Source organism: Mustelus asterias, chromosome 6 (assembly GCF_964213995.1).
Source record: "Mustelus asterias chromosome 6, sMusAst1.hap1.1, whole genome shotgun sequence".
NCBI classification, from domain to species: Eukaryota; Metazoa; Chordata; class Chondrichthyes; order Carcharhiniformes; family Triakidae; genus Mustelus; species Mustelus asterias.
Genome location: NC_135806.1, coordinates 9,820,309 through 9,846,260, shown reverse-complemented (window position 1 = coordinate 9,846,260; position 25,952 = coordinate 9,820,309). Strand labels below are relative to the sequence as shown.

The window sequence follows — 25,952 nt, the reverse complement described above, 5'->3', positions numbered from 1 at the left end:
CTCGGCAATCCTGCACTTTAACTCGATCACTGGCAAGATCAAAGTGGGGAAAGGCAAGAATGTGCCCGCCCACTGCTCCATCCTAACTCCACACCCCTCCGCCAAATTATTGGACACAGAAACTAGCAGACGCGTTGACTGCACCTCACGTCAGGTGTGAGTATTGGATATTGGCCAGAGCATTGGCAGTGCCCAAGGTGCAGCAGTAAACAGTTGGGATTGTCCAGGTCATGCCGTTCCATTTGGAATATTAACTGGTTAGCAGTTAACTCCTCGAGGCAGCACGGTGTGGCACGGTGGCACAGTGGTTAACACTGCAGCCTCACAGCGCCAAGGACCCAGGTTCGATTTCAGCCTTGGGTGACTGTGTGGAGTTTGCACATTCTCCCCGTGTCTGCATGGGTTTCCTCTGGGTGCTCTGGTTTCCTCCCACAATCCAAAGATGTGCAGGGTAGCTGGATTGGCTATGCTAAATTGCCCCTTAGTGTCCAAAGTTGCGTGGATCAGAGGGACAATGAGGATAGGGCAGGGGGTGAGCTTGAGTACTCTCGGAGAGTCGGTGCAGACTCGATGGGCCGAATGGCCTCCTTCTGCACTGTAGGGGTTCTCACAAGAAAAAGGTACACAATATTTTAGGGAACAGGCACTCTAAGATCAGACGGCACAGGACAGCTGCAGGGAGGCCTTGTGGCTCAGTAGATAGCGCTCCTATCTCTGGACAAGAAGCTCTGGGTTCGAGTCCAATGCCACGACTTGTTGGTCACAGAAGATGCGTTCATACGGGGCTGATAAACAGCTTGGGAATCTTTCCACCACTTACCCCCCACTAAAAAACTATGTGGTATACACTAAAAAGAACAGCTGGAGGGGCCTACTGAGGTCAACTTTAATCATCTCAGGTCTGTGAGAAAGCAGGCTGTACAAATCAATTATAATAGTTATTAAACTATTGGTATTAAATTGCATTTAAATAACATTCTCGAACCTAATTACGAGGAATTATTTAACTGGGTTCAAAGGATTTTCAAAACCTAGCTTCTGCCACTCTGGAGCAAGGAGAGTGGATGGCACAGTGGCACAGCGCCTAGCACTGCTGCCTCACAGCGCCAGGGACCTGGGTTCGATTCCCTCCCAGCTTGGGTCACTGTCTGTGTGGAGTCTGCACATTCCCCCTGTGTCTGTGTAGGTTTCCTCCGGGTGCTCCGGCTTCCTCCCACAGTCCAAAGATGTGCGGGTTAGGTGGATTGGCCATGCTAAATTCTCCCTCAGTGTACCCTGACAGGCGCCGGAGTGTGGCGACTAGGGGATTTTCACACTAACTTCATTGCAGTGTTAACGTAAGCCGACTTGTGACGAATAAATAAACTTTACTTCAGTTAAAAATCCACTCTTTGCACTTGGAACTTAGGACATTCAGGCTGAGGAGATGATTCAGTTCTTTGCCATTGAACAACAATGTTCCAAATGCCAGGGACTCACTGGGTCCGATTTTACCATTTTGATTCTAAGTGCCGAATCTGGACATAGTACAGAACAGACCTCGAAATCCGCTTTCCACCGCACCCATACACTTTCAGCCGGCTCCAGTCCGATCCGCACTGTGGGCGGGACTTAGCGCTGCCGGAACGATCGGAGCTCTGAACCTGCGCATGCGCAGTTTGAAAAAAATTTGAAAAAGCGCGCCCGGGCGATGGGCTGGAGCGTGCGGCTGTGCCGGTTTGTGCCTTCTTTACAGCTAAATGATTCTGAAAGATTGCTTCCTGCTGTGTATCCTTTGTCCAGCGTACCCAGGCGGAACAATTCAAATAGAACATCAGTAGATCGCTTTGGAAGGCAGGTCTATGCCAGGCTGTATCCTGTTTTGCTGGTTCAACCTGATGGGTCCACGATCAATATCCGATACATGGAGCCTAAAACAATGATTATGATGCCAGTCGATGTTTCCCTTCTGCCAGAAGCTGAAAGGAAAGCAAGAATGCGCAAACCTGTTCCCAAAAGAGCTGGAATGAAAGAGGAGCAATTTGAAGATGAATTTAAAGTTGACAATCATCGCAAATTCTGGAAGAAAAAGTAGTCTTCAAAATTTTGGATTTTAGAAACAGCCATCACCGGACTGCTTGACTGGTGTTGACATCAGTGGAACTTTGACAAATGCACATATTATTGTGATGTCATTAATAAGTTGTGTTTTTTATTTATGATCTAATCCATGTTTTTATTAAAATGTGTTTCTACAGGAAGGATACAGGGAATAAAAAAACAGGTTCCTGTTTTTATTCCTAATATTACATGGCTTAAATGCAAGGAGAAAATGCTTTGAATGTTAATTAGACAATACCCATTCATATTAATTCTGTGCCTCCTGTTCCTGACTACATTTGTGTGGATTTGACCTGTATATATTTAGTTGTTTGTGTGATGTATCATTAAAATCAGTTGCAGGAAAAAAAAAAGCAGAAAGCGGAGAGCGCGGCTCTCTGACACAGATCATCCTCTGTTGGGGGGGAAGCAGAAGGGGGGCGACTTAGATGTATCTCTGGTGGGGGGGAGGAGGAGGGGGCGGTTCAGATGTATCTCTGGTTGGGGGGGGGCGGGTCAGACCATTCTCTGGGAGTGGGGGGGGGAAGGAGGGAGGCGGGTCGGATGGATCTCTGGGGGGGGGGGGGGGGGGGTGTGGGGGGAGGAGAGAGACGGGTCAGATGGATCGGCTGCCACACTGAGGGTGATCCCTCCTCCTCACCGGAGGAACGAATCCCTCCTCCCGGAGTGACCGCACGTCCACTCTGGGAGGAGGGATTCATTCCTCCGGTGGGGAAGAGGGATCACCCGCAGAGTGGCAGCGGATACCCCTGCCCCCTCCCTCCCCACCAATCGCCCACAGAATGGCAGCGGACCCCCCTGCCCCCCCAGAGATCCATCCGACCCGCCTCCCTCTTCCCCCCGCCCCCCAAGAGATCCATCCGACCCACCTCCCTCCTCCCCCCCCAACCAGAGATACATCGGAGCCACCTCCCTCCTCCTCCCCCACCCCCCAGAGGATGATCTGACCCGACACCCCCCTTCTGCTTCGGATTTTTATTTTGCAGGTTGCTAAAAGCGTGGAACCGGAACGGAACAGAAGAAGGTAAAATGGGATTTGATGGTAGAGTTGGGCGGGCAGTTCATTAATTCGATTTAAATGCACACTAATGCATTTAAATCATCGTGCCGCCCGATTCAGGCGCGGAACGGATCTGCGCCCGAATCGGGTGTCGGCAAAGTCGCGATTTGCTCGGACGCGGGTGCAGATCGCGATAAAGGCCTCACGCCCGATTTTACCGCGTTTTCACACCCGAAAACGGGCGCAAATTGTTGGTAAAAGTGACCCACTGTGTTTGGAATTAGAATATAATTGATTCCCTGTTATTAAATCTATTGATGTGGAGATGCCGGCGTTGGACTGGGGTGAACACAGTAAGAGTTTTAACAACACCAGGTTAAAGTCCAACAGGTTTATTTGGTAGCAAACGCCACTAGCTTTTGGAGCGCTGCTCCTTCGTCAGATGGAGTGGAAATCTGCTCTCAAACAGGGCACAGACACAAAATCAATTTACAGAATTCTGATTAGAATGCAAATCTCTACAGCCAACCAGGTCTTAAAGAGACCAATCACATTGTCTGTATCTTTAAGACCTGGTTGGCTGTAGAGATTTGCATTCTAATCAGTATTCTGTAACCTGATTTTGTGTCTCTGTGCCCTGTTTGTGAGCAGATTTCCACTCCATCTGACGAAGGAGCAGCGCTCCGAAAGCTAATGGCATTTGCTACTTAATAAACCTGTTGGACTTTAACCTGTTGTTAAAACTCTTACTGTGTTAAATCTATTATCATGCACCTGGTTTTGGCGAATGAACCCATTCAGTTGTCTCTTCAGATAAAGCACTATCACCACCTTTGTCTGTCCTCAGATCCAGTGCAACCACCAGATGGCAGCAGAGGTACATTTTTTTTGATAAATGAAAAATGATTTTTATCCCAAGGCTCCCTTTAAATATTCACTTTTCGCAAAGAAACTCTGGAATACTTGAACAGCAGTGACAAGGAGCTTTTTTATTGATTCATGGGATGTGTGCATTGCTAGGCCAGCACTTGTTGCCCATTCCTAATTGCCCCTTCAGAATGTGGTGGTGAGCTGCCTTCCTGAACCGCTGCAGTCCCTGAAGTGTAGGTACACCCACAGTGCTGTTAGGGAGGGAGTTCCAGGAGTTTGACCCAGCGACAGTGAAGGAACGGCCGATATACCCCCAAGTCAGGATGGCGAGTTGCTTGGAGGCATCTCTGGGTTTCCATCGCTATAAATGATACGGTGGGCGGCATGGTTGGTGCCTCACAGCGCCAGGTTCAATTCCCAGCTTGGGTCACTGTCTATACGGAGTTTGCACGTTCTCCTCATGTCTGCGTGGGTTTCCTCCGGGTGCTCCGGTTTCCTCCCACAGTCCGAAAGACGTGCTGGTTAGGCGCATTGGCCGTGCTAAATTCTCCCTCAGTGTACCCGAACAGGTGCCGGAGTGCGGCGACTAGGGGATTTTCATAGTAATTTAATTGCAGTGTCAATATAAACCTTCTTGTCACAGTAAGAAGTCTCACAGCACCAGGTTAAAGTCCAACAGGTTTATTTGGAATCACAAGCTTTCGGAGCGCTGCTCCTTCGGAGTGCTGCCCCAGGTGATCTGATGAAGGAGCAGCGCTCCGAAAGCTCGTGATTCGAAATAAACCTGTTGGACTTTAACCTGGTGTCGTGAGACTTCTTACTGTGCCCACCCCAGTCCAACGCTGGCATCTCCACATCGTGGCTACTTGTGACACTAATAAATAAACTTTAAAACTTTAACCTGAAATTTGAAAGAGTTTCATTCCCTATCTGTGTGAAATCTTGAACATGAGCAGCATCTTGACACTATGGTTTACCGAGGTGCATTCACTGACCTGTTGTAGCGGCCACATGGTAAATCTCTATGATCAAACCAAAATCAATATTTGCTGCAAATGTCTTTTGGCCATCTTGAACTTATAGGAAAGTACAGATGCCCGACTCAAAAACCAAACCTTCCATAAATACTCAGCTGCCCGATACTAACATTCAAAGCTCAACAACCATCCATTTATAAAGATCCATAAATGTCATCTTATACCAAACATGATGGATGACACATTTCCAATGTGGAAATCACACCCAACTCCTCAATAATCTTCCCCTTTTACAAAGCTGGTTCCACTCCAGAAACACCTCATTGGCTGCAGAGTATTTTGGGATATTCGGAGGTCATGAAAGGCACCAAATCAATGAAGTCTTCCTCCTTCGATGATCATCAATGGTTTGATAGTCAGGGCTCGCTCAAGAGTTTTATACTTAGGGCGGATTAAACTGCTGGCATGAATCAAAGCTGAACTCGCTCACAAGCTGAATCTGGATTGCAGGAAATTCTAAGCTACTGAACTTTAGGATCTATTATGAGGGGCGGCACGGTGACACAGTGGTTAGCACTGCTGCCTCACAGCGCCAGGGACCCGGGTTCAATTCCGGCCTCGGGTCACTGTCTGAGTGGAGTTTGCACATTCTCCCCGTGTCTGCATTGATTTCCTCCGGGTGCTCCGGTTTCCTCCAAAGATGTGCGGATTAGGTGGATTAGCCATGCTGAATTGCTCCTTAAGGGTCAGGGGGATTAGCAGGGTAAATATCTGGGGTTATGGGGACAGACCCTGTGTGGGATTGTGGTCGGTGCAGACTCAGTGAACTGAATGGCCTCTTTCTGCACTGTAGAGATTCTATGATTCTGTGATCTGACCAGGGCAAGTGAACCAAGATTTTATTCCAAATGGTGGCACTTTTGACAGTGCAGTACTCCATCTGTACCCCTTGAATTGTCAGTCTCTAACACGTACTTACATCCCAGAATGGGACTTGAACAGTCAATGTCTTGCCTCAGAGGCACGAGGGAGGCCATGGATTTGATGGCTGCTCTGAAAGTTCATATTCGGTAGCTAAAAGGGCCCAGTTTTTCAGCAAAACACCTTCTACTTTTTCTTAAAACGTTGAAACTCAGGTAGTTTGCAGCAAGTTTCAACTTCTCTGCTTACTTAAATCTGCAGTTTAGCAACTACAAGGCTAACATAAGGGTGAATGCATCTCACTAAACCATGGCATCAACATGATGTTCAGACAACAGTGTTCCTCATGTTCAAACTGCCCTGCATTATGGATAAGGAATAAAGCACTTCTCGCTTTTTACAGAGGGCTATGGAGATGCCCTGAAATCCCCAGAGAGTGAGCTTCTTTTGTTTTATCCCTTTCTCAGAGTTACAAAGCCAATGCGCAGGGGGATCAAGACAAGCCCTTAATCCATCTCCTTGCTCACTCCAAAAAAACCCATTCAAATTCAAATTGAGTCCAATTCATGGTCCCCACAAAGAAAACAAACTAGATCCAAGCTGTCAAGAAAAGGCATTGCACCTGATCGCCCATAGGAACAGAAATTCAAAGGAGTAGGCCATTCAGCCCTTCGAGCCTGCTCCACCATTCATTTTGATCATGGCTGATCATCAAATTCAATATCCTGACATATCCCTTGATCCCTTTAGCCCCAAGAGCTAGATCTAATTTCTTCTTGAAATCACACAATGTTTTGGCCTCAACTACTTTCTGTGGTAGTGGATTCCACACATTCACCACCCCCTGGGTGAGGAAATTTCTCCTCACCTCAGTTCTAAAAGGTTTACCCCTTATCCTCAAACTATGACCCCTCGTTCTGGACTCCCCCACCATCGGGAACATTCTTTCTGAATCTACCCTGTCTAATCCTGTTAGAATTTTATAAGTTTCTATGAGATCCCCTCTCACTCTTCTAAACTCCAATGAACACAATCCTAACCTCGCTTCATCTTAGCCAAAAGGTCGATGTTTCTACTCAAACATAAGGGAACACGTTCTTGTACACTGTTTTCCTGACACTTCTTAAAGTCCACAGGTGATGAACGAGAGTTTGAACTTCACTGAGTGCTCATTAAATTCAATTGAAAGCAGAGGTAATGATTGCAGAACGCGTCAGTCAGGCATTTCTTTACATTAGATAACTTGGACAGGCTTCTTTAAACTAGTTTTATATTGAGGGGAGCTACAAATCAAAGTTCAGAGCAGTGCATAACTAAATCCCGTGTGGAAGAAGCCCAAAGCAACGAGATCTTAGCAATGAGTTGGACTCTCTGCACGGAAGTGGATCTCAGTGTTTCAAAATGGCTCTCAGTTCAACGACCTGAATTGGATACCTCAACCAAAGCTGCTTTACTCAGGGTAAGGAGCAAGGAATCCACACTGGAAAACTCAAAACTGTACCTACCAGATCCAACAGCTGAGGGAAATTCCAATGCCGAAGAAGTAAAATAAATAAAACAGTTATTAAAACAAACCTTCTCTTAAATTAAAGCACCTAATGGTGCGCTAAGGCAGACTTCCATCTGTTTCCATAGCTAGTAATTCCTGCAACAGGTTGCTAGTCAGTCGTCAGGGGCTTACAACTTGAGGGGCATCACTCCACATCAAGCTGGCTGACCAGGAGTCTCTCTCATTCTTACCGCCAGCCATTGGCATGTTTGGAAGGATTTGTAGGTTGACACTCAACCCATTTGACCGTGTTATGAACGCACCTTCCTTGGCCATTAAATCCTGGGGTGGGACTTGAACCTGGGGCTTCTGGTTCACAAGACCTGACTAGGAAATTGGAGACCAGGAATTGGGATGGAGGGTGTGTACTGTGATGGAGCATGTTTCCCAGAGATCCAATCCAAAACAACAGCTTTTAATGGCATATTTTACATTGAATTTACAGCCCAGAAACAGGCCATTTGGCCCAATAGGTCCATGCTATACATGGGCCTCCTCCACCCTACATCAGCCAACCCTTTCAGTGTATACTTCTATTCCTCTTCTTACGCAGCTTCCCTTCAAATGCATTTTGTTTTTCATTAGTTCCTGAGATGTGTGAGTCAGTGGCAAGGCCAGCACTTATTATCATCGCTAATTGTCTTCAAGAAGGTTCTGGTGAGTTGCCGCCTTGAACCGCAGCAGTCTGTGTGGTGCACGCACGTCTTTATCTTTCTGTACTGACTTGCTGGGCCATTTCAGAAGGGAGTTAACCACATTGCTGCGGGTGTGGAGGCCATGTAGGCCAGACCAGGATGGCAGAGCTCCTCATCTGAAGGGCACCTTTCATCATCATTATTATTATTGAGGCTAGAAATTTATTCCTGGTTTATGAATTTAATCTAGATTTTCTCCAGCTGCTGTGGTGGGATTTGAATTCACTCACAGTGGCACAATGATTAGCACGACTGCCTCACAGCGCCAAGGACCTGGGTTCGATTCCAGCCTTGGATGACTGCCTGTGTGGAGTCTGCACGTTCTCCCCGTGTCTGCGTGGGTTTCCTCCGGGTGCTCCGGTTTCCTCCCACAGTTCAAGGATGTGCGGGTTAGGTGGATTGGCCATGCTGGATTGCCCCTTAGCGTCTCAAAATGTGTAGGATAGGGGAATAAATGGGGTAAATACACAGGGTTACGGGGATGGGGTCATCCTGGTAAGATGCTCTGTAAGAGGATCGGTGCAGACTCAATGGGCCAAATGGTCACTTTCTGCACTGTCGGGATTCTATGATTAGTTGAAGCCTCTGGAGTTCTAGCCCAGTAACATCATTATTGTACTCCTTTATGCTAACATCCCTCTATATTCTATCCTCAATCTCTATTTGTGGTTACCACCTCCAGATAAAGCATTCTCTCTTGAATTTCCTGTTGAATTTCTTAGCGAATATCTTGTCTTTACAGCTTTGGTCTTTCTCACAAGCAGCATCATTAGTTAGCTGGATTAAGGAAGTGAGGAGTTGCGTATCAAAACTTGGAGGGGACAAAGTAAATTTATATGATCAGAAAACAAAAAATCGACCCAAGTAGGCCATTTGAGCCCTCAGGTCTGGCCTGCTATCCAATATGATCACGGCAGATCTCACTGCGGGCTTAACTCCATTTTCCTGCCTTCCACCAGCATCCACGTCCCACATCCCCTTTCACTCTGTCACTCACAAATCTGTTGAACTCAACCTTGAATGTATTCAATGAACCAGCCCCCCACTGCTCTCTGTGGACAGGAATTCCACAGATTAACGATCCTCAGAGAAGTTCCTCCTTATCTCCGTCTTAAATGGGTGATTCCTTGGGTGGAATTTTCCCATCCTGTCCGCCACAGGAAACGTAGCAGGTTTGGGGGGGTGGAGGTGGGGGGAGCGGACCATGCAAAGGTCCATCGACCTCAGGTGAGATTTTCCAATCTTGGGTTGAGCGCAGCCGGAAAATTCAGTCCCCTTGGGCGGCACGGTGGCACAGTGGTTAGCACTGCTGCTTCACAGCTCCAGGGACCTGGGTTCGATTCCCGGCTTGGGTCACTGTCTGTGTGGAGTTTGCACATTCTCCTCGTGTCTGCGTGAGTTTCCTCCAGGTGCTCCGGTTTCCTCCCACAGTCCAAAGATGTGTGGGTTAGGTTGATTGGCCGTGCTAAAATTGCCCCTTAGTGTCCTGGGATGCGTAGATTAGAGGGATTAGCGGGTAAAATATGTGGGGATATGGGGGTAGGGCCAGGGTGGGATTGTGGTCGGTGCAGACTCGATGGGCCGAATGGCCTCTTTCTGTACTGTAGGGTTTCTATGGTATTTCTATGGTTTCTTATCTTTGAACTGCACCTCCAAGTCCCAGAGCCTCTGAGCATCTATCCTGTCAAACTCCCTCAGAATCTTATAGCTTTCACGTGATTGTGCTGATGGGAGCTTACGGTTACAGAATGTCTTGAGACAAATTAGGTTAGTGAGTGGGTAGAGCAATGACCAATGAGGTTCAGAGTGGCCAGAACATTGACCAATGAGTTTCAGAGTGGACAGAACAGTGACCAATGAGGTCCAGAGTGGACAGAACAGTGACCAATGAGGTCCAGAGTGGACAGAACAGTGACCAATGAGGTCCAGAGTGGACAGAACAGTGACCAATGAGGTCCAGAGTGGACAGAACAGTGACCAATGAGGTCCAGAGTGGACAGAACAGTGACCAATGAGGTCCAGAGTGGACAGAACAGTGACCAATGAGGTCCAGAGTGGACAGAACAGTGACCAATGAGGTCCAGAGTGGACAGAACAGTGACCAATGAGGTCCAGAGTGGACAGAACAGTGACCAATGAGGTCCAGAGTGGACAGAACAGTGACCAATGAGGTCCAGAGTGGACAGAACAGTGACCAATGAGGTCCAGAGTGGACAGAACAGTGACCAATGAGGTCCAGAGTGGACAGAACAGTGACCAATGAGGTCCAGAGTGGATAGAACAGTGACCGAAGGGGTTCAATGTGGGGACGTTTCAGGTCAACCATTGAGAAAGACAGATCAGAATAGCTCATTAATAAAGAATAAATAACTAGCAATGATTGGGATTTGGTAGATTTTCAGACTCTGAGGTACTCCACGGTTATGGGGATTAGCACAGGAATGTGCAGTTGAGTTGGAGGTTGGCCATGTTCTTATTAAATGGCACAGCAGGTTCGAGGGGCCGAATGGCCTACTCCTGCCATTATTTCTTATGGTTTTAATGGTGAGAAACTAAAGACTATAGGACTTAGCTGTCCCTGTACACAGATCACTAAAAGCTAGTGCAGAGGTACAAATAGTAACCAGAAAGGCTAATAAGAGTTGGCCAAAGGGCTAGAAGCTGAAGGGGAGGAAGTGATGTGTCATTTACACAGAGCCCACTTGGAGTTTTGGGTGTTGTAATAAGTCCACGGAGGCAGAAGTCCCTTCACCAAAATCCCTTTATTTACCAGTCTGACAGCAGCACACAGAGTGCTTTCAGTGAGCAGCCTACACGAGGAGTTCCAGAGGAACTGACACGCCTGGTTAGGTACAAAGCAAGAGGCCCCCTGACTGTCCCATCAATGTGGCCCTTAATCAGGGAGTTCATATTCGAACAGGCCCACCTCAATTGCCTGATTAAAGTCATTACAGGCACTGCATCTCACAATGGATGCATTGGCTTTGGAAAGGGTTAGAATGTAGATTCACCAAAGTGTTTTAAAGGATTGCACAAGATTAAAGTTTAAAATTTATTTATTAATGTCACAAGTAGGCTTACGTTAACACTGCAATGAAGTTACTGTGAAAATCCCCTAGTCGCCACACTCTAATGCTGTTAGGGTACACTGAGGGAGAATTTATCATGGCCAATGCACCTAACCAGCACGTCTTTCGGACTGTGGGAGGAAACCGGAGCACCCTTAGGAAACCCACGCAGACACGGGGAGAACGTGCAGACTCCACACAGACAGTGACCCAAACCGGGAATTGAACCCTGGGCCCCTGGCACTGTAAGGTGGCAGTGCTAACCGCTGTGCCACTGTGCTTTGCAGGGTAAGTAGTGCGTGAATAAATAGGTCTTTATAATGATTTTTGATCAGGTGGATACAGGGAAACAGTTTGTTCTGATTGGGAAGAATCCAGAACAAGAGGAACTAACCTTGAAGTGAGAGTTCAGTGATTCAGAATTGAAATAGAAGAAACATTTCCCTGCAGAAAGACAGTGGAATCTGGAACTTTCTCTGGATGCCGGGGATAATAGAAACATTCAATACTAATGATATCAATTGATTTTTCTCTTGTAGGGGTATCAATATGGAGCAGTGATGGGTGGGTGGACTTAGATTATCTATCAGCTGTGATCTAATTCAGTGTTACCCAGTACACTCGTCACACTGGGCGGCACAGTGGTTCGCACTGCTGCCTCACAGCGTCAGGGACCCACATTCGATTCCTGGCTTAGGTCACTGTCTCTGCGGAGTCTACGCCTTCTCCCTGTGTCTGTATTGGGTTTCCTGTGTGTGCTCGGGTTTCCTCCCGCAGTCTGAAAGAGGTGCTGGTTAGGTGCATTGACCATACTAAGTGTACCCGAACAGGCGCAGTATTGTGAGCCTACTTGTGACACTTTTTTTTTATTCATTGGATGTGGGCGTCTCTGGCTGGGCCAGCATTTATCATCCGTCCCTGAGGACATTTAAGAGTCAGCCGCGTTGCTGTGGCTCTGGAGTCACGTGTAGGCCAGACCAGGTAAGGTCGGCAGATTTCCTTCCCTAAAGGACATTAGTGAACCAGATGGGTTTTTCCAACAATTGACAATGGTTTCATGGTCATCAGTAGATTCTTAATTCCAGATGTTTTTTATTGAATTCAAATATCATCTGCCGTGGTGGGATTCGAACCCGAGTTCCCACAGCATTGCCCTGGGTCTGTGGATTACTAGCACAATGACAATGCCACTGCCAACCCTGACACTAATAAATACACTTTAAACATTGGGGAAAAGGGCCACGGACATGATGCTTTTCATCAAGTGAGAGGTTTTAATCCGATGGACATTAGGATCCTGCGGCAGCCTGTTCCTCTAAGGACATGGTTCTAGACTCTGCCTGACATAATCCACGTCCTTATCCAAAACAAACAGAAAAATCTGCAGAAGAAATAATCCTTAATATTAGAAACCTATAGCTTAGCTCCAGTAAGGTAAGTGATAAAGAGGTGAAGGAAATGAAAGCTTGTTAAATATGTTTCACCGAAGCACCACAACCTCTGTTAAAAATATTCTTTGACAGAGCTGCTGTCACAGTGTGGTGCGCTATAGTTCACCAATCGCCCTGTCCTTGTGCATCGTGTTACAAGGTTCACCTGATCCTTTGCATATATTTTTATAATGCGGCAAAGTTTTTAAAAATTCTTTCATGGGATGTGGCTGTTTCTGGCCAGGCCAGCGTTTATTGCCCATCCCTAATTGCCCTTGAGGTGGTGGGGTGAGCTGCCTTCTTGAACCGCTGTAGCCTGCATGGTGTAGGTACACCCCCAGTGCTGTTAGGGAGGGCCTTCCAGGATTTTGACCCAGTGACAGTGAAGGAACGGCCGGTATATTTCCAAGTCGGGATGGTGAATGACTTGAAGGCGGGGTGTTTGCCCATGTAGCTGCTGCCCCCATTGCCCTTCTCTGTGCTGGAGACCACGAGTTGGGAAAGTTCTGTCAAAAGAATCTCTTGCACATATAGAATAGTGGAGCATAGCATTTTTTTTCATATGTGGGACACGGGCGTCGCTGGCTGGGCCAGCATTTATTGCCCATCCCTAATTGCCCGAGGGCAGTTGAGAGTCAACCACATTGCTGTGGCTCTGGAGTCACACGTAGGCCAGACTGGGTAAGGATGGCAGATTTCCTTCCCTAAAGGACATTAGTGAACCAGACGGGTTTTTCCGACAATCGACAATGGTTTCATGGTCATCAGTAGATTCTTAATTTCAGATATTTTTTACTGAATTCAAATTCCACCATCTGCCGTGGTGGGATTCAAACCCAGATCCCCAGAACATTAGCTGAGTTTCTGGATTAATAGTCTAGTGATAATACCACTAGGCCATCGCCTCCTCCATGGAGACCTGATTGACTCAAATTTGGCAAACATTAAAGTCCTATTGGGCAACACTGATCTAGTCGAATCTCATCAAGGGACTAAATAGTCAGCTCCTGTACCCAACTTGCTCACTGATCCGAAAATTGTGAAATTAAAACAGCGCTACATCGGATTATGGTATAGATTTTCCAAGTTAGCAATAAACGTGTTCATGGAGAGAATGACGCACAGGGGACGAGTTGTCCTCCATTCATATCAAACACAAATGGACAAAGTCTGTACAACAGTCTAATGGGCAATACACATAACTACTAAACAGCGCCCAATGGAAGGAAATAATTCTCAACAATTGATGTAAGTCATGATCAGTTGGAGTACTGTGTCCAGTTGTGGGCACCACACTTTGTGAAAGACATCAGATCCTTGGCAAGACTCCAGAGATTTATTGGAATAGTACCAGGACTGAGGGACTTCAGTTATTTGGAGTGATTAGGGGGTAAGATTTCATTTGTGGCTTCGTTGATAAAAAAAGGATCTGAAAACATCCTGTTTTCATGCTTATTCGGCATTTCTTTGGATAAGATCACCCCCTTCGAACTGGGATTTGAGGGTGGAGATGGTCTGGAATGCGCTGCCTGGGAGGGTGGTGGAGGCGGGATGCCTCACATCCTTTAAAAAGTACCTGGATGAGCACTTGGCACATCATAACATTCAAGGCTATGGGCAAAGTGCTGGCAAGTGGGATTAGGTGGGCAGGTCAGGTGCAGACTCGATGGGCCGAAGGGCCTCTTCTGCACTGTAGGATTCTGTGATTGTTCTCCTCAGAGCAGAGAAGGTGAACAGGGGAATTCAGAGAGTTGTTTCAAATCATGAAGGATTAAGTTAAGGAGAAACTTTCCACTGGCAACCAAAGGACACAGATTTCAAATAATTGGTCATCGCACGAGCGGGAAATGGAGATTTTTGCGAATTGTTGTGATTTGGAATGCGCTGCCTGAGGGGGTGGTAAAAGCAGATTCAATACCGACTTTCAAGAGGGAATGGAGTAAATAATTGAAAGGGGAAGTAGATTTTCAGGGGTATGGGGAAACTGTTGGATCACTCTTTCAAAGAGCCAGCACAAATACAATGGGCCAAACAGCCTACAACTACAGTGTACAGTTTTAGAAAATTGTGTATCTACTAGAGATTGGATTTGGAGTGTTCGGATTAAGGCAAGATGGGGTCTTTACCAACAGCAGAGTAAGAAGACTGGATCTGAACTGTCTACAAGAGGTGAGGTCAAAGTCAATCACATTGCACTACCCATTTCCCAATAATGTCCCTCAGCCCAGCTTTGGGGAGACTGTGGCCCAGTGGTATTGTTACTAGATTAATAATTCAGAGGCTGATGCCCTGGGGACAGGGGTTCAAATCCCGCGCATGGCAGCTGGGGAAATTTAAATTCAATTCATAAATCTGATCTTGAAACGACCATCGATTAGCACAGTGGTTAGCACTGCTGTCTCACAGCACCAGGGACTCGGGTTAAATTCCCGGCTTGGGTCACTGTCTGTGTGGAGTTTGCACATTCTCCCCGTGTCTACGTGGGTTTCCTCCGGGTGCTCCAGTTTCCTCCCACAGTCCAAAAGATTAGGTGCATCGGCCATGCTAAATTCTCCCTCAGTGTACCTGAGCAGGTGCCAGAGTGTGCCGACTAGGGGATTTTCACTGTAATTTCATCGCAGTGTTAATGTAAGCATACTTGCGACTAATAAATAAATAGATTGTTGTAAAAACCCATCTGGTCCTTTGGGGAAAGAAATCTGCCGTCCTTACCCGGTCTGGCCTACCTGTGACTCCAGAGCCATGTAGTTGACTTGTAATTGTCCCCGAAGTGGCCTATAAAGCCACTCAGTTCAAGGGCAATTAGGGATGGGTAGCTGGCCCAGCCAGCGACACCCACATCCCATGAAAGAATGAATTTAAAAATAAGGCCAGCTTGGTTCCTTTCTGAGGGCTGTCCTTCATCATCACACTCTGTGTGGATAATGAGCATCCCAGCTTGGTCTGCCTCAATATCGGTCAGGCAAACAGTGGCCTCAAAGTCACAGTTCAGCAGTTTCAGGATGTTCTGCACCATCTCTGAAGGACAGCAGGCCTCAAAATCTGTCCTCTGCCTGGATTCCAGCATTGGCCTCACTCCTTTCCCAATTTGCAGAGCCCCAACCTCCATTTTCTCTAACTCTGGATTGCTGCAAGGTCCACGCTCCTGAGGGTCCCCTAACGCAAGTTGTTCTGTCAATCATTACCCCCTGAAATTCTCTTCGAGAGCCTCCTCCAGAGCACAGAGCAATCTGTGGAAATTATTGCCTCACTTCCTGAGAATGAACCCAAGAAGAAGTTGGCTTTGGTTTTATTTGGGAGCCTCGTGCTTCTCGGAAATCAAGGATTACGCCTCTGTTCTTCGTCTACATGGTCCCACACCATCTTTAACATCCAACTGAGGAGACAAATGGGGCCGTGGTTTGCTGCCCCTTCTGAAAGACGCAACCCAGATGTGCCACACTGGTGCAGCGAGTCTGTAGCCAAGGGCGCCTCCCCTCACACCCCCACCACCACCTTTAAGCACACATGGTGGCACGGTGTCACAGTGGTTAGCACTGCTGCCTCACAGGACCAGGGACCTGAATTCGATTCCTGGCTTGGATCACTGTGCGGAGTTTGCACATTCTCCCCGTGTCTGCATGGGTTTTCTCCAAGTGTCCCGGTTTCCTCCTGCAGTCCGAAAGACGTGCTGGTTAGGTGCATTAGCCGTGCTAAATTCTCCCTCAGTGTACAAAGAACAATACAGCACAGGAACAGGCCCTTCGGCCCTCCAAGCCCACGCCGCTCCCTGGTCCAAACTAGATCATTCTTTTGTATCCCTCCATTCCCACTCCGTTCATATGGCTGTCTAGATAAGTCTTAAACGTTCCCAGTGTGTCCGCCTCCACCACCTTGCCTGGCAGCGCATTCCAGGCCCCCACCACCCTCTGTGTAAAATATGTCCATCTGATATCTGTGTTAAACCTCCCCCCCTTCACCTTGAACCTATGACCCCTCGTGAACGTCACCACCAACCTGGGGAAAAGCTTCCCACCGTTCACCCTATCTATGCCTTTCATAATTTTATACACCTCTATTAAGTCTCCCCTCATCCTCCGTCTTTCCAGGGAGAACAACCCCAGTTTACCCAATCTCTCCTCATAACTAAGCCCCTCCATACCAGGTAACATCCTGGTAAACCTCCTCTGTACTCTCTCCAAAGCCTCCACGTCCTTCTGGTAGTGTGGCGACCAGAACTGGACGCAGTATTCCAGATGCGGCCGAACCAACGTTCTATACATCTGCAACATCAGACCCCCAACAGTCGCCGGAGTGTGGCGACTAGGGGATTTTCGCGGCAACTTCATTGCAGTGTTAATGTGACACTGATAAATAAAATAAACATGAGAAAAGCAATGGGGAACCACCTCATGTATCCTTTTCCCTAGTTGTATTGTTCATTGAAATGGAAAATGGAGCGTTCCTACGAGCAACCAAAGAGGAAAGTACATGGGTATGATGTTCTTGAGCAACTTCAGAATGATTGAAGGGCATTACAACACACAACACATTTACTTTGTTAACCGCTTCATCTCATGAGTCAACTAACACTCCTACATCTCTTTCAGCTCCCATCTTGGGCAGTTCCATCTCCCATGAGGTATAATTGCCTCCCATTGACAAAATTCCCATGTGTAGGTACGGAAAAAGCTAACCATGTTTTAAAACACAATTAAAATACATTGTACAATCTTATTAACCTGTATTATGATCACCGTCTCAATATTGTGGTGGGTCAGATGTTTCTGAAACAGTTTCTTCAAATATATTGGGGCGGCACGGTGGCACAGTAGTTAGCACTGCTGCCTCACCGCGCCAGCGACCTGGGTTCGATTCCCGGCTTGGGTCACTGTCTGTGCGGAGTCTGCACGTTCTCCCCGTGTCTGTGTGGGTTTCCTCCCGCAGTCTGAAAGACGTGCTGGTTAGGTGCATTGACCCAAACAGGCGCCGGAGTGTGGCAACTAGAGGAATTTCACCGTAACTTCATTGCAGTGTTAATGTAAGCCTACTTGTGAGTAATAAATAAACATTTTTCAGTATTAATTGCCCAGTATAAATTGGCCCCATTTCTTCCCATTTTACCAGACTGAACCTGAAGAGCTTCCAACAGGCTCTGAAGACACTCCTGAGGCAGTTACGGCTTACTTGCACATACAATTCTAGCCGTATCCAAACAGAAATTTAGTCGCTTGCAATTTTTCTCTTAAATCTCCCAGTCTTCCTCCATTCACTCATTTAAAGTTAAGTTACTGTTGATGCTGGGAATCAGAGATAAAGAGAAAATGCTGAAATCCTTAGCAGGTCAAAGAGCGTCAATGAACACCCGACGATGAGTAGAGTGAGCTGGAGTCGGCCGTTTGAGCCTGCTCCGCCATTCAGTGAGATCATTCTCTGATCTTCCGCATCGACACCACATTCCCGCCCTCTCCCCACATCCCTTAATTCCTCCGGTGCCCAAAGATCTATCGATCTCTGCCTTGCACACATTCACCGACTGAACATCCAAGAGCTCTCTCTGGGGGGGATGGAGGATTCCGAAGATTCACAACCTTTCAAGTGAAGATATTCAGTCGGAAATGGCTGATGCCTGAGTCTGACACTAAGTTTAAGTTTATTTATCAGTGTCACAAGTAGGCTGACATTAACATTGCAATGAAGTTACTGTGAAAATCCGCCAGCCACAGGAATCAGAGCGGGCGAGGGGCAGACCATGGAAAGGTTCATTGACCTGGAGCGGGATTTTACGGTTTCGGGGGCGAGCGAAGCTGGAAAACCCCGCCCCATGTGTTCCCAAGCTCTCCAGCCCAGGGGGCAACATCCTCCCAGCATCTCTCCCGTCAGCCGAAAGGTCATCAACGTACGACTTTTCACTCTCGGTTCTCTCTTCAAAGCTGCTTCCTGACCTGCTGCGCATTTCCAGCATTTTCTGTTTTTAGTTGCTCGATTCACATTTTGCTCGAATCGCACTGAGAGTGAGTCATGTGTTTCCAGCTGTTCTGAACCAGAGAAACATGAAACAGACAGAGAGGCATTTAAATCCCCATGTCTGCGTGGTCTCCGCCGCCCCCCCCACTCCTTACCTCTACAAATATGAAGCATGGAATAATGGAATAACTCCTCTGAATAGTGTTCACTTCCGTCGCCATTATGAGTCATCAGATCAGTCTTGGGAGAGAGCTGAGGTTCAGACTTTCACACCTGCAAATCAGCAAAAAGCATGTTAACTGCTCCATTATATTGGTCATTTTAATCCAATTTATCCCAAGCTCGAGCAAACCAAAGAGAACATATTTGGCTTTGTGCAAAGCACTGCCCCAGATTTCCAATTGCATAGAATAACGTAATCTCCTGCACGGAAACAGGCCCTTCGGCCCAACTAGTCCATGCCAGTGTTTACACGTGAGCCCCCTCTCGTTCCGCTGTCTCTCAGCTGTGGCTCAATGGGTGCCACCCAGTCAGAAGGTTGAGATTCAAGTCCCACTTGAGTGCAAAGGTCAAGGCTGCTGCTGCAGTACTGAGGGAGTTCCGCACTGTCAGCAGTGCTACCTTTCAGACAAGAATAGAAACAAAGGCCTCTTCTGCTTTTTCAGCTGGGTGTAATAGATCCCATGGCACTATTTTGAAGAAGGACAGGGGAGACCCCCCCTCCTTATCAGCCATGATTGAATGGCGGAGCAGACTCGATGGGCCGAGTGGCCTAATTCTGCTCTTATGTCTTATGGTCTTTCCCACCCCCTGCCCCAACACACCCAGCCCGAGTCCCGCTCCCACCCCCGCCCCAGCTAATCACTAAAACAGATTATCCAGTCATGCTCACATTGCTGTGTGTGGGACCTTGCTGTGTGCAAATTGGCTGCAACCTTGGCTACTTTACGACACATCAAATGTGGCTACACAGCAAAGGTACACCATTGGGCAGAAAATGTCTTGGGACATCCTGAGGTCATGCAAAGCACTGTGGAACAAGTCTTTCCTTTTTGTTTTCACTCTATCGACACACGCTTTAATTCCTCAGTTGCTACTTTGCTTATAAATGCATCATTTTTTTAAAATTCATTTGTGGGTGTTGCTGGCTGGCCACCAATTATTGCTCATTCCTGGTTGCCCAAGGGCAGTTGAGAGTCAACCACATTGCTATGGCTCTGGAGTGACATGTCGGCACATGTAGCCTTGTGTTAGTTAGTATGTGGTCTCAGTAATAACCAAGAATCCCAACAGTGTAGAAAGAGGCCATTCAGCCCAGCATGTCTACACTGACTCGCCGGAAGAGTATCCCATCCAAGCCCTCCCCCCCCACCCCCACCATCCTAACTCCATAACCCCAGGAATTTAGCATGGCCAATCCACTTCACCTACACATCTTTGGGCTATGGGAGGAAACCGGAGCACCCGGAGGAAACAGTGAGGAAATCTCCAAAGATGTATGGGTTAGGTGGATTGGCCATGCTAAATTGTCCCTTAGTGTCAGGGGGACGAGGAGGGTAAATATGTGGCGTTAAGGGGATAGGGCCAGGGTGGGATTGTTGTAGGTCCAGGTCTGATGGGCCGAATGGCCTCCCTCTGCACTGTAGGGATTCGATGATTCTAAACCCACGCAGACACGGGGAGAACGTGCAAACTCTGCACAGACAGTCACCCGAGGCCGGAATTGAACCCGGGTCCCTGGCGCTGTGAGGCAGCAGTGCTAACCACTGGGCCACCGTGTAACATTGAGAGGTGAACCAGTCAAATTTAAATAGAATTAACACAAAAATATGAACAAAAAATAAAGTTTTTGCTTATAAAATAAACCTTGGTGGTTCAAAACCGATACAGGAACAATAAAAGGTCTCTCATTTCTCAAATATTATTGGAGTTGAACTGAAGTTGGCACCACTCAGAAAATATCATGATTTCCTATTCACAGCCTTTCAAATGGGGACAACATTGTTGTCAGTTCAGACTGAATGGGCCAAATGGCCTCTTTCTGCACTGTAAAGATTCTATGATAACGTTGAATGATTAAATAAATCAGAGGGCTACATTTTTATACCTCACCGACATGTTTTCCTAAAGTGAGTGGGTGGGTTTACCCTTTGAAGGAAAAGCGAATGACTGCTTGCTTATAGAGTCATAGAGGTTTACAGCATGGAAACAGGCCCTTCGGTCCAACTTGTCCATGCCACCCTTTTTTTAAACCACTAAGCTAGTCCCAATTGCCTGCATTTGGCCCATATCCCTCTATACCCAGCTTACCCATGCAACTGTCTAAATGCTTTTTAAAAGACAAAATTGTACCCACCTCTACTACTGCCTCTGGCAGCTTGTTTCAGACACTCATCACCCTCTTTGTGAATAAATTGCCCCTCTGGTCCTTTTGTATCTCTCCCCTCTCACCTTAAACCTATGCCCTCTAGTTTTGGACTCCCCTACCTTTGGGAAAAGATATTGACTATCTAGCTGATCTATGCCCCTCTATTTTATAGACCTCTATAAGATCACCCCTAAGTTTCCTACGCTCCAGTTCTCCCGTAATCAACAACAACAGCATCTGGACAACCGCCACATGCTCATGCGTAATCATAATTTTGTCTCTCTTATAGAGAAACCAGGGCGTTCTAGAATAGAATCCAGAATCATAGTATCCTCCAAAAGAAGGCCATTTGGCCCATCAAGCCTGCACCATCAACAATCCCACCCTGGCCCTATCCCCGTGATCGCCATGTATTTACCCTGCTGATCCCCCTGACATTAAGGGGCAATTTTAGCATGGCCAATCCACCTAGCCCGCACATCTGTGGGAGGAACCTGGAGCACCCAAAGGAAACCCACACAAACACGGGGAGAACGTGCAGACTCCGCACAGTCACCCGAGGCTGGAATTGAACCCAGGTTCCTGGTGCTGTGAGGCAGCAGTGCTAACCACTGTGCCACCATTTCATCCATATTTCTTATGAAAGTGTAAATGAACCCCCTGCTCACCATTATCTTGAAATTTATTTCCTCTAGTGACTAAATTTAGCGAAATGCTACACATGATTGAAGATCAAAATTTATGCATTTTAGCCCTGGCTTTGTTTAATCGCTAAAATTTGCATAATGAGGAATGTCCATTTTTTAAACTGAGCTTCCATCGGATATTGTCCTCTGATCGTACACAAGCACAGGCTATCCTGCAATTACTGACAAAAGTAATCTCAAGCAGTTTGCTGGGGAAAGCCCAATGAAGTGGAAGAGATAGGAACAGGGATTTATAACACGTGTTATTCTTGGAAGTGAACTCGGAGTGAACTGAAAGCAAACACATGCTCCACGGTGGCTAAACTTTTCGTGTAATCATCAAAAAAAAGATTTGACATTCATGCCAATTCATACAGTGACCCAACACCAATGTTGGATTGAAAGCTGTGGGGGGTGCAATGCAATAGAACTCACTGCATTAAGGCAGCAAATACCTGACTTTAAGTGTCCTTTAAATACATACTGAAGGACAGCACAAGAGGTGCAAGTGTTGAAGGTATTTTGCTCTAACAGACACATATGTTGCCTGCTCGTCTCCCTGTCGACTGAGCAATTCACTATCTAAATGCACAAAAGGTCTTCCTGATGGCCCGTTCTTAAAGTGACCCAGGGTACGATTAACACATCCCATGACCAAGCAAGATCTCTCAAATAAAGCAATTTATTAAAATCTAAAATTTCACACAGATCAATTAATTTTCTAATGTGCTGATACCGATAATGTTCAATTGTAACATCTCAGCTGGCTCATGTTGTAATTTGAAATTGTCACGTTGTGGAATTCCCCAATATTGAATGTCCTGGGAAGGGGCACGACATTTTCTTAAGTCACTCAAGAAACTAGCAGAGGAATGAATGTAGGTCAACTCTATTTACACAAGCTATTTTCCCTTCCATCGCTGAACAGAATGGGACCTGATTCAGAGTGGCACAGTGGCACAGTGCTTAGCACTGCTGCCTCACAACGCCAAGGACCTGGGTTTGATTCTGGTCTCAGGTGACTGTCTGTGTAGAGTTCGCACGTTCTCCCCATGTCTATGTGGGTTTCCTCCGGGCGTTCGTGTTTCCTCCCACAGTCCAAAAGATGTGTAGTTTAGGTGGATTGACCATGCTAAATTGCCGCTTAGTGTCCAAAGATGTGCGGGTTAGGTGGATTGACCATGCTAAATTGCCGCTTAGTGTCCAAAGATGTGCGGGTTAGGTGGATTGGCCATGCTAAATTGCCCCTAAGTGTCCAAAGATGTGCAGGTTAGGTAGATTGGCTATGCTAAATTGCCCCTTAGTGTCCAAAGATGTGCACGTTAGGTGGATTGGCTATGCTAAATTGCCCCGAAGTGTCCAAAAATGTGCAGGTTAGATGGATTGGCTATGCTAAATTGCCCCTAAGTGTCCAAAGATGTGCAGGTTAGGTGGATTGGCTATGCTAAATTGCCCCTTAGTGTCCAAAGATGTGCAGGTTAGGTGGATTGACCATGCTAAATTGCTCCTTAAGTGCTCAAAGATATGTACGTTAGGTGGATTAGCCATGGTAAATGCGCGGGGTTACGGGATAGGGCGGGGGAAGGGCCTGAGTGGGATGTTATGTTCCTTCAGAGAGTCGTGGAGTCTTGTTGGGGGCTGGATGGCCCCTTTCTTGCATTGTAGGCATTCTATGGACTCACTGTAATACGAATCGATCACTCGGGATGGTTACACTTCTCCAGTAAGAGAGTGTGTGTGTGTGTAAAAGCCATGCTTTTCACAAGATTGAGACTTCACCAACGTGATGCAACCCTGTCACTTATTCTCCCTGACTTCACTGAGAGGTCTTTGTTGATCGAGATTATGCCAGGAGGCACATTTATTTATGCACGAGTAGGGGAGGGGGGGGGGGGGAGGATTGCTTCAAAGAGCAGGCAACCGCCCACTATATTCAGAGGCAAATCTGTTCAGTTTGATTACAACTGTGCAACGTAGTCATAAAAATACTGATGGTGCGGGACACCCTCAAAATGTATTTCTGGCTCACAAAAGAAAAACATACAAATTTAACCCACCCAGAAAGTTTCTGAAAAGGAAACAATGAAGGTATTTTTAAACAGTTAAGTGACCTTTTTATTGGGGGGGGGGGGGTAATGTTGCCTTGTCTTGTTGGTTTGACAACAAAAGCAAAGGAGATAGTGGAGGGGTGGGGGTGCACAAAGAAATGGTCTCAACTGGCCAAACAATGCAAGGTTTCGGGGACGTGGAGAGAGCACCATGCCTGGGAACTGCACAGATATATATATATAAAAAACACCAACCAAGCAAAAACACTGCTCCTCCAGTTAATCAGAGGGAAATAAAATATGTTTTCTTTTTCATTCCACGTTATAATTGATCTTATTTTTTCTGTTCAAGTGCATTAAAATAATGGTGTAAGGCATCACTCAGAATGGCAAAGCTGAACAATGGTAGGTGATAATTGCTGTTAAAATATTGGACCTGCTTTATTCATTACAAATAAACCCCCAAGAATACAAAGAAATCAGACTTTAGCAAGCATTTGGGGCTGCTTCCATGGCTCCGGGAGGTGGGTAAATCTGGGCTCTAGGTGGAAGAATGTCTGGTCCCCACAAACAAAAGAAGCGACAGGCGGAGAGGAGAGGGGGGAGCGAATTAATTCCTACCTGTAGTGATGCCACTCGTTCCCCAGTGCTGTTCTGCCGAGCTTGGCCAAGCTCAGCATCAGGACAAAGTGCCCCCTACTCTCTCATACATACACACAGACTGGCTGTAGGAGCTCCCCTGTTCTCCGCTGCCTGGCTCCCTCCAGCTCTCCCTCCTCGCTGATCAGCCCCACGGCAAAGGCACCATCCCACAGAACTGCCCCTCTGCTGCCTCCCCTCTCCTCTCTCTTTGCCATGCACGTCTCACTTCCTGTTTGGAGGGGAGGGTGGCGGATTTAAAGGAGGCGGGATCGCCAGCTAGGCAAGTCGCAGAAGTTGCTTAACACACAATCTGCTCTCTCCCCCAACACGCCCAGAATCTGCTCTCATTAGCCCACACAAACACATCAAAACGGAAGATGTTCTTCTCTTTCACATACTCAATATTAAAATAATCCACTCACACACACACACAATCCACTCTCTCTTATACACAGAATCTACTCAGACACAAAGTATCTACTCTCTCACACAGAATCTACTCTCTCTCTCACACAGAATCTACTCTCTTTCACACACAGAATCTACTCTCTCACACACACAATCTATTCTCTCTCACACACATACAGAATCTACTCTGTGACTGGGACAGCCATAGAGGGCTGGATGGAGAGAAATTTGTTGAGTGTATTCAGAAGGAATTTCTCATTCAGTATGTGGATGGCCCGACTGGAGAGGGGGCAAAACTTGACCTCCTCTTGGGAACTAAGGAAGGGCAGGTGACAGAAGTGTTAGTGAGGGATCACTTTGGGACCAGTGACCATAATTCTACTCGTTTTAAGATAGTTATGGAGAATGATAGGTCTGGACCAAAAGTTAAAATTCTAAATTGGGGCAAGGACAATTTTGATGGCATCAGGCAGGAACTTTCAAAAGTTAATTGGGGGAGTCTGTGGGAAGGCAAAGGGACATCTGGTAAGTGGCAGGCTTTCAAAAGCGTGTTAACCAGCGTTCAGGGTAAACACATTCCTCTTAGAGTGAAGGGCAAGGCTGGCAGAAGTAGGGAACCCTGGATGACTCGGGATATTGAGGCCCTGGTCAAGAAGAAGAAAGGGGCACATGACATGTATAGGTAGCTGGGATCAAGTGAATCCCTTGAAGAGTATAGGGGGTATAGGAGTAGAGTTCAGAGAGAAATCAGGAGGGCAAAAAGGGGACATGAGATTGTTTTGGTAGATAAGGCAAAGGAGAATCCAAAGAGCTTCTACAAATACATAAAGGGCAAAAGAGTAGCAAGGGAGAGAGTAGGGCCTCTTAAGGATCAACAAGATCATCTATGTGCAGACCCACAAGAGATGGGAGAGATCCTAAATGAATATTTCTCATCAGTATTTACTATTGAGAAAAGCATGGATGTTAGGGAACTTGGGGAAATAAATATTGATGTCTTGAGGAGTGTACATATTACAGAGAAGGAGGTGCTGGAAGTCTTAAAGCGCATCGAGGTAGATAAATCTGCGGGACCTGATGAGGTAGGTCCCAGGACACTGTGGGAGGCTAGGGAGGAAATTGCGGGTCCCCTAGCCGAGATATTTGAAGTATCGATAGTCACGGGTGAGGTGCCTGAAGATTGGAGAGTGGCAAATGTTGTGCCTTTGTTTAAAAAGGACTGCAGGGAAAAGCCTGGAAACTAC

At 46.9% G+C, this 25,952-nt stretch overlaps 1 protein-coding gene across 4 annotated transcripts in view; it reads right to left on the bottom strand.

The window, feature by feature from the left end:
• Positions 1-24,550, bottom strand: part of plppr1 (phospholipid phosphatase related 1) — a 114,555-nt gene extending 90,005 nt beyond the window's left edge. For 3 of the 4 annotated variants that reach the window (XM_078215328.1, XM_078215327.1, XM_078215325.1), the window contains exons 1-2: positions 24,280-24,530; positions 18,712-18,829 (exon numbers count right to left, since the gene is read on the bottom strand). In XM_078215328.1, the coding sequence (XP_078071454.1) occupies positions 18,712-18,777 (66 nt within the window). In that variant the 5' untranslated portion in view covers positions 18,778-18,829; positions 24,280-24,530. Of the gene's footprint in view, positions 1-18,711; positions 18,830-24,279 lie in introns of all 4 variants that reach the window. The other variant, XM_078215326.1, reaches the window with a different exon arrangement.
• Positions 24,551-25,952: the final 1,402 nt, after the last annotated feature.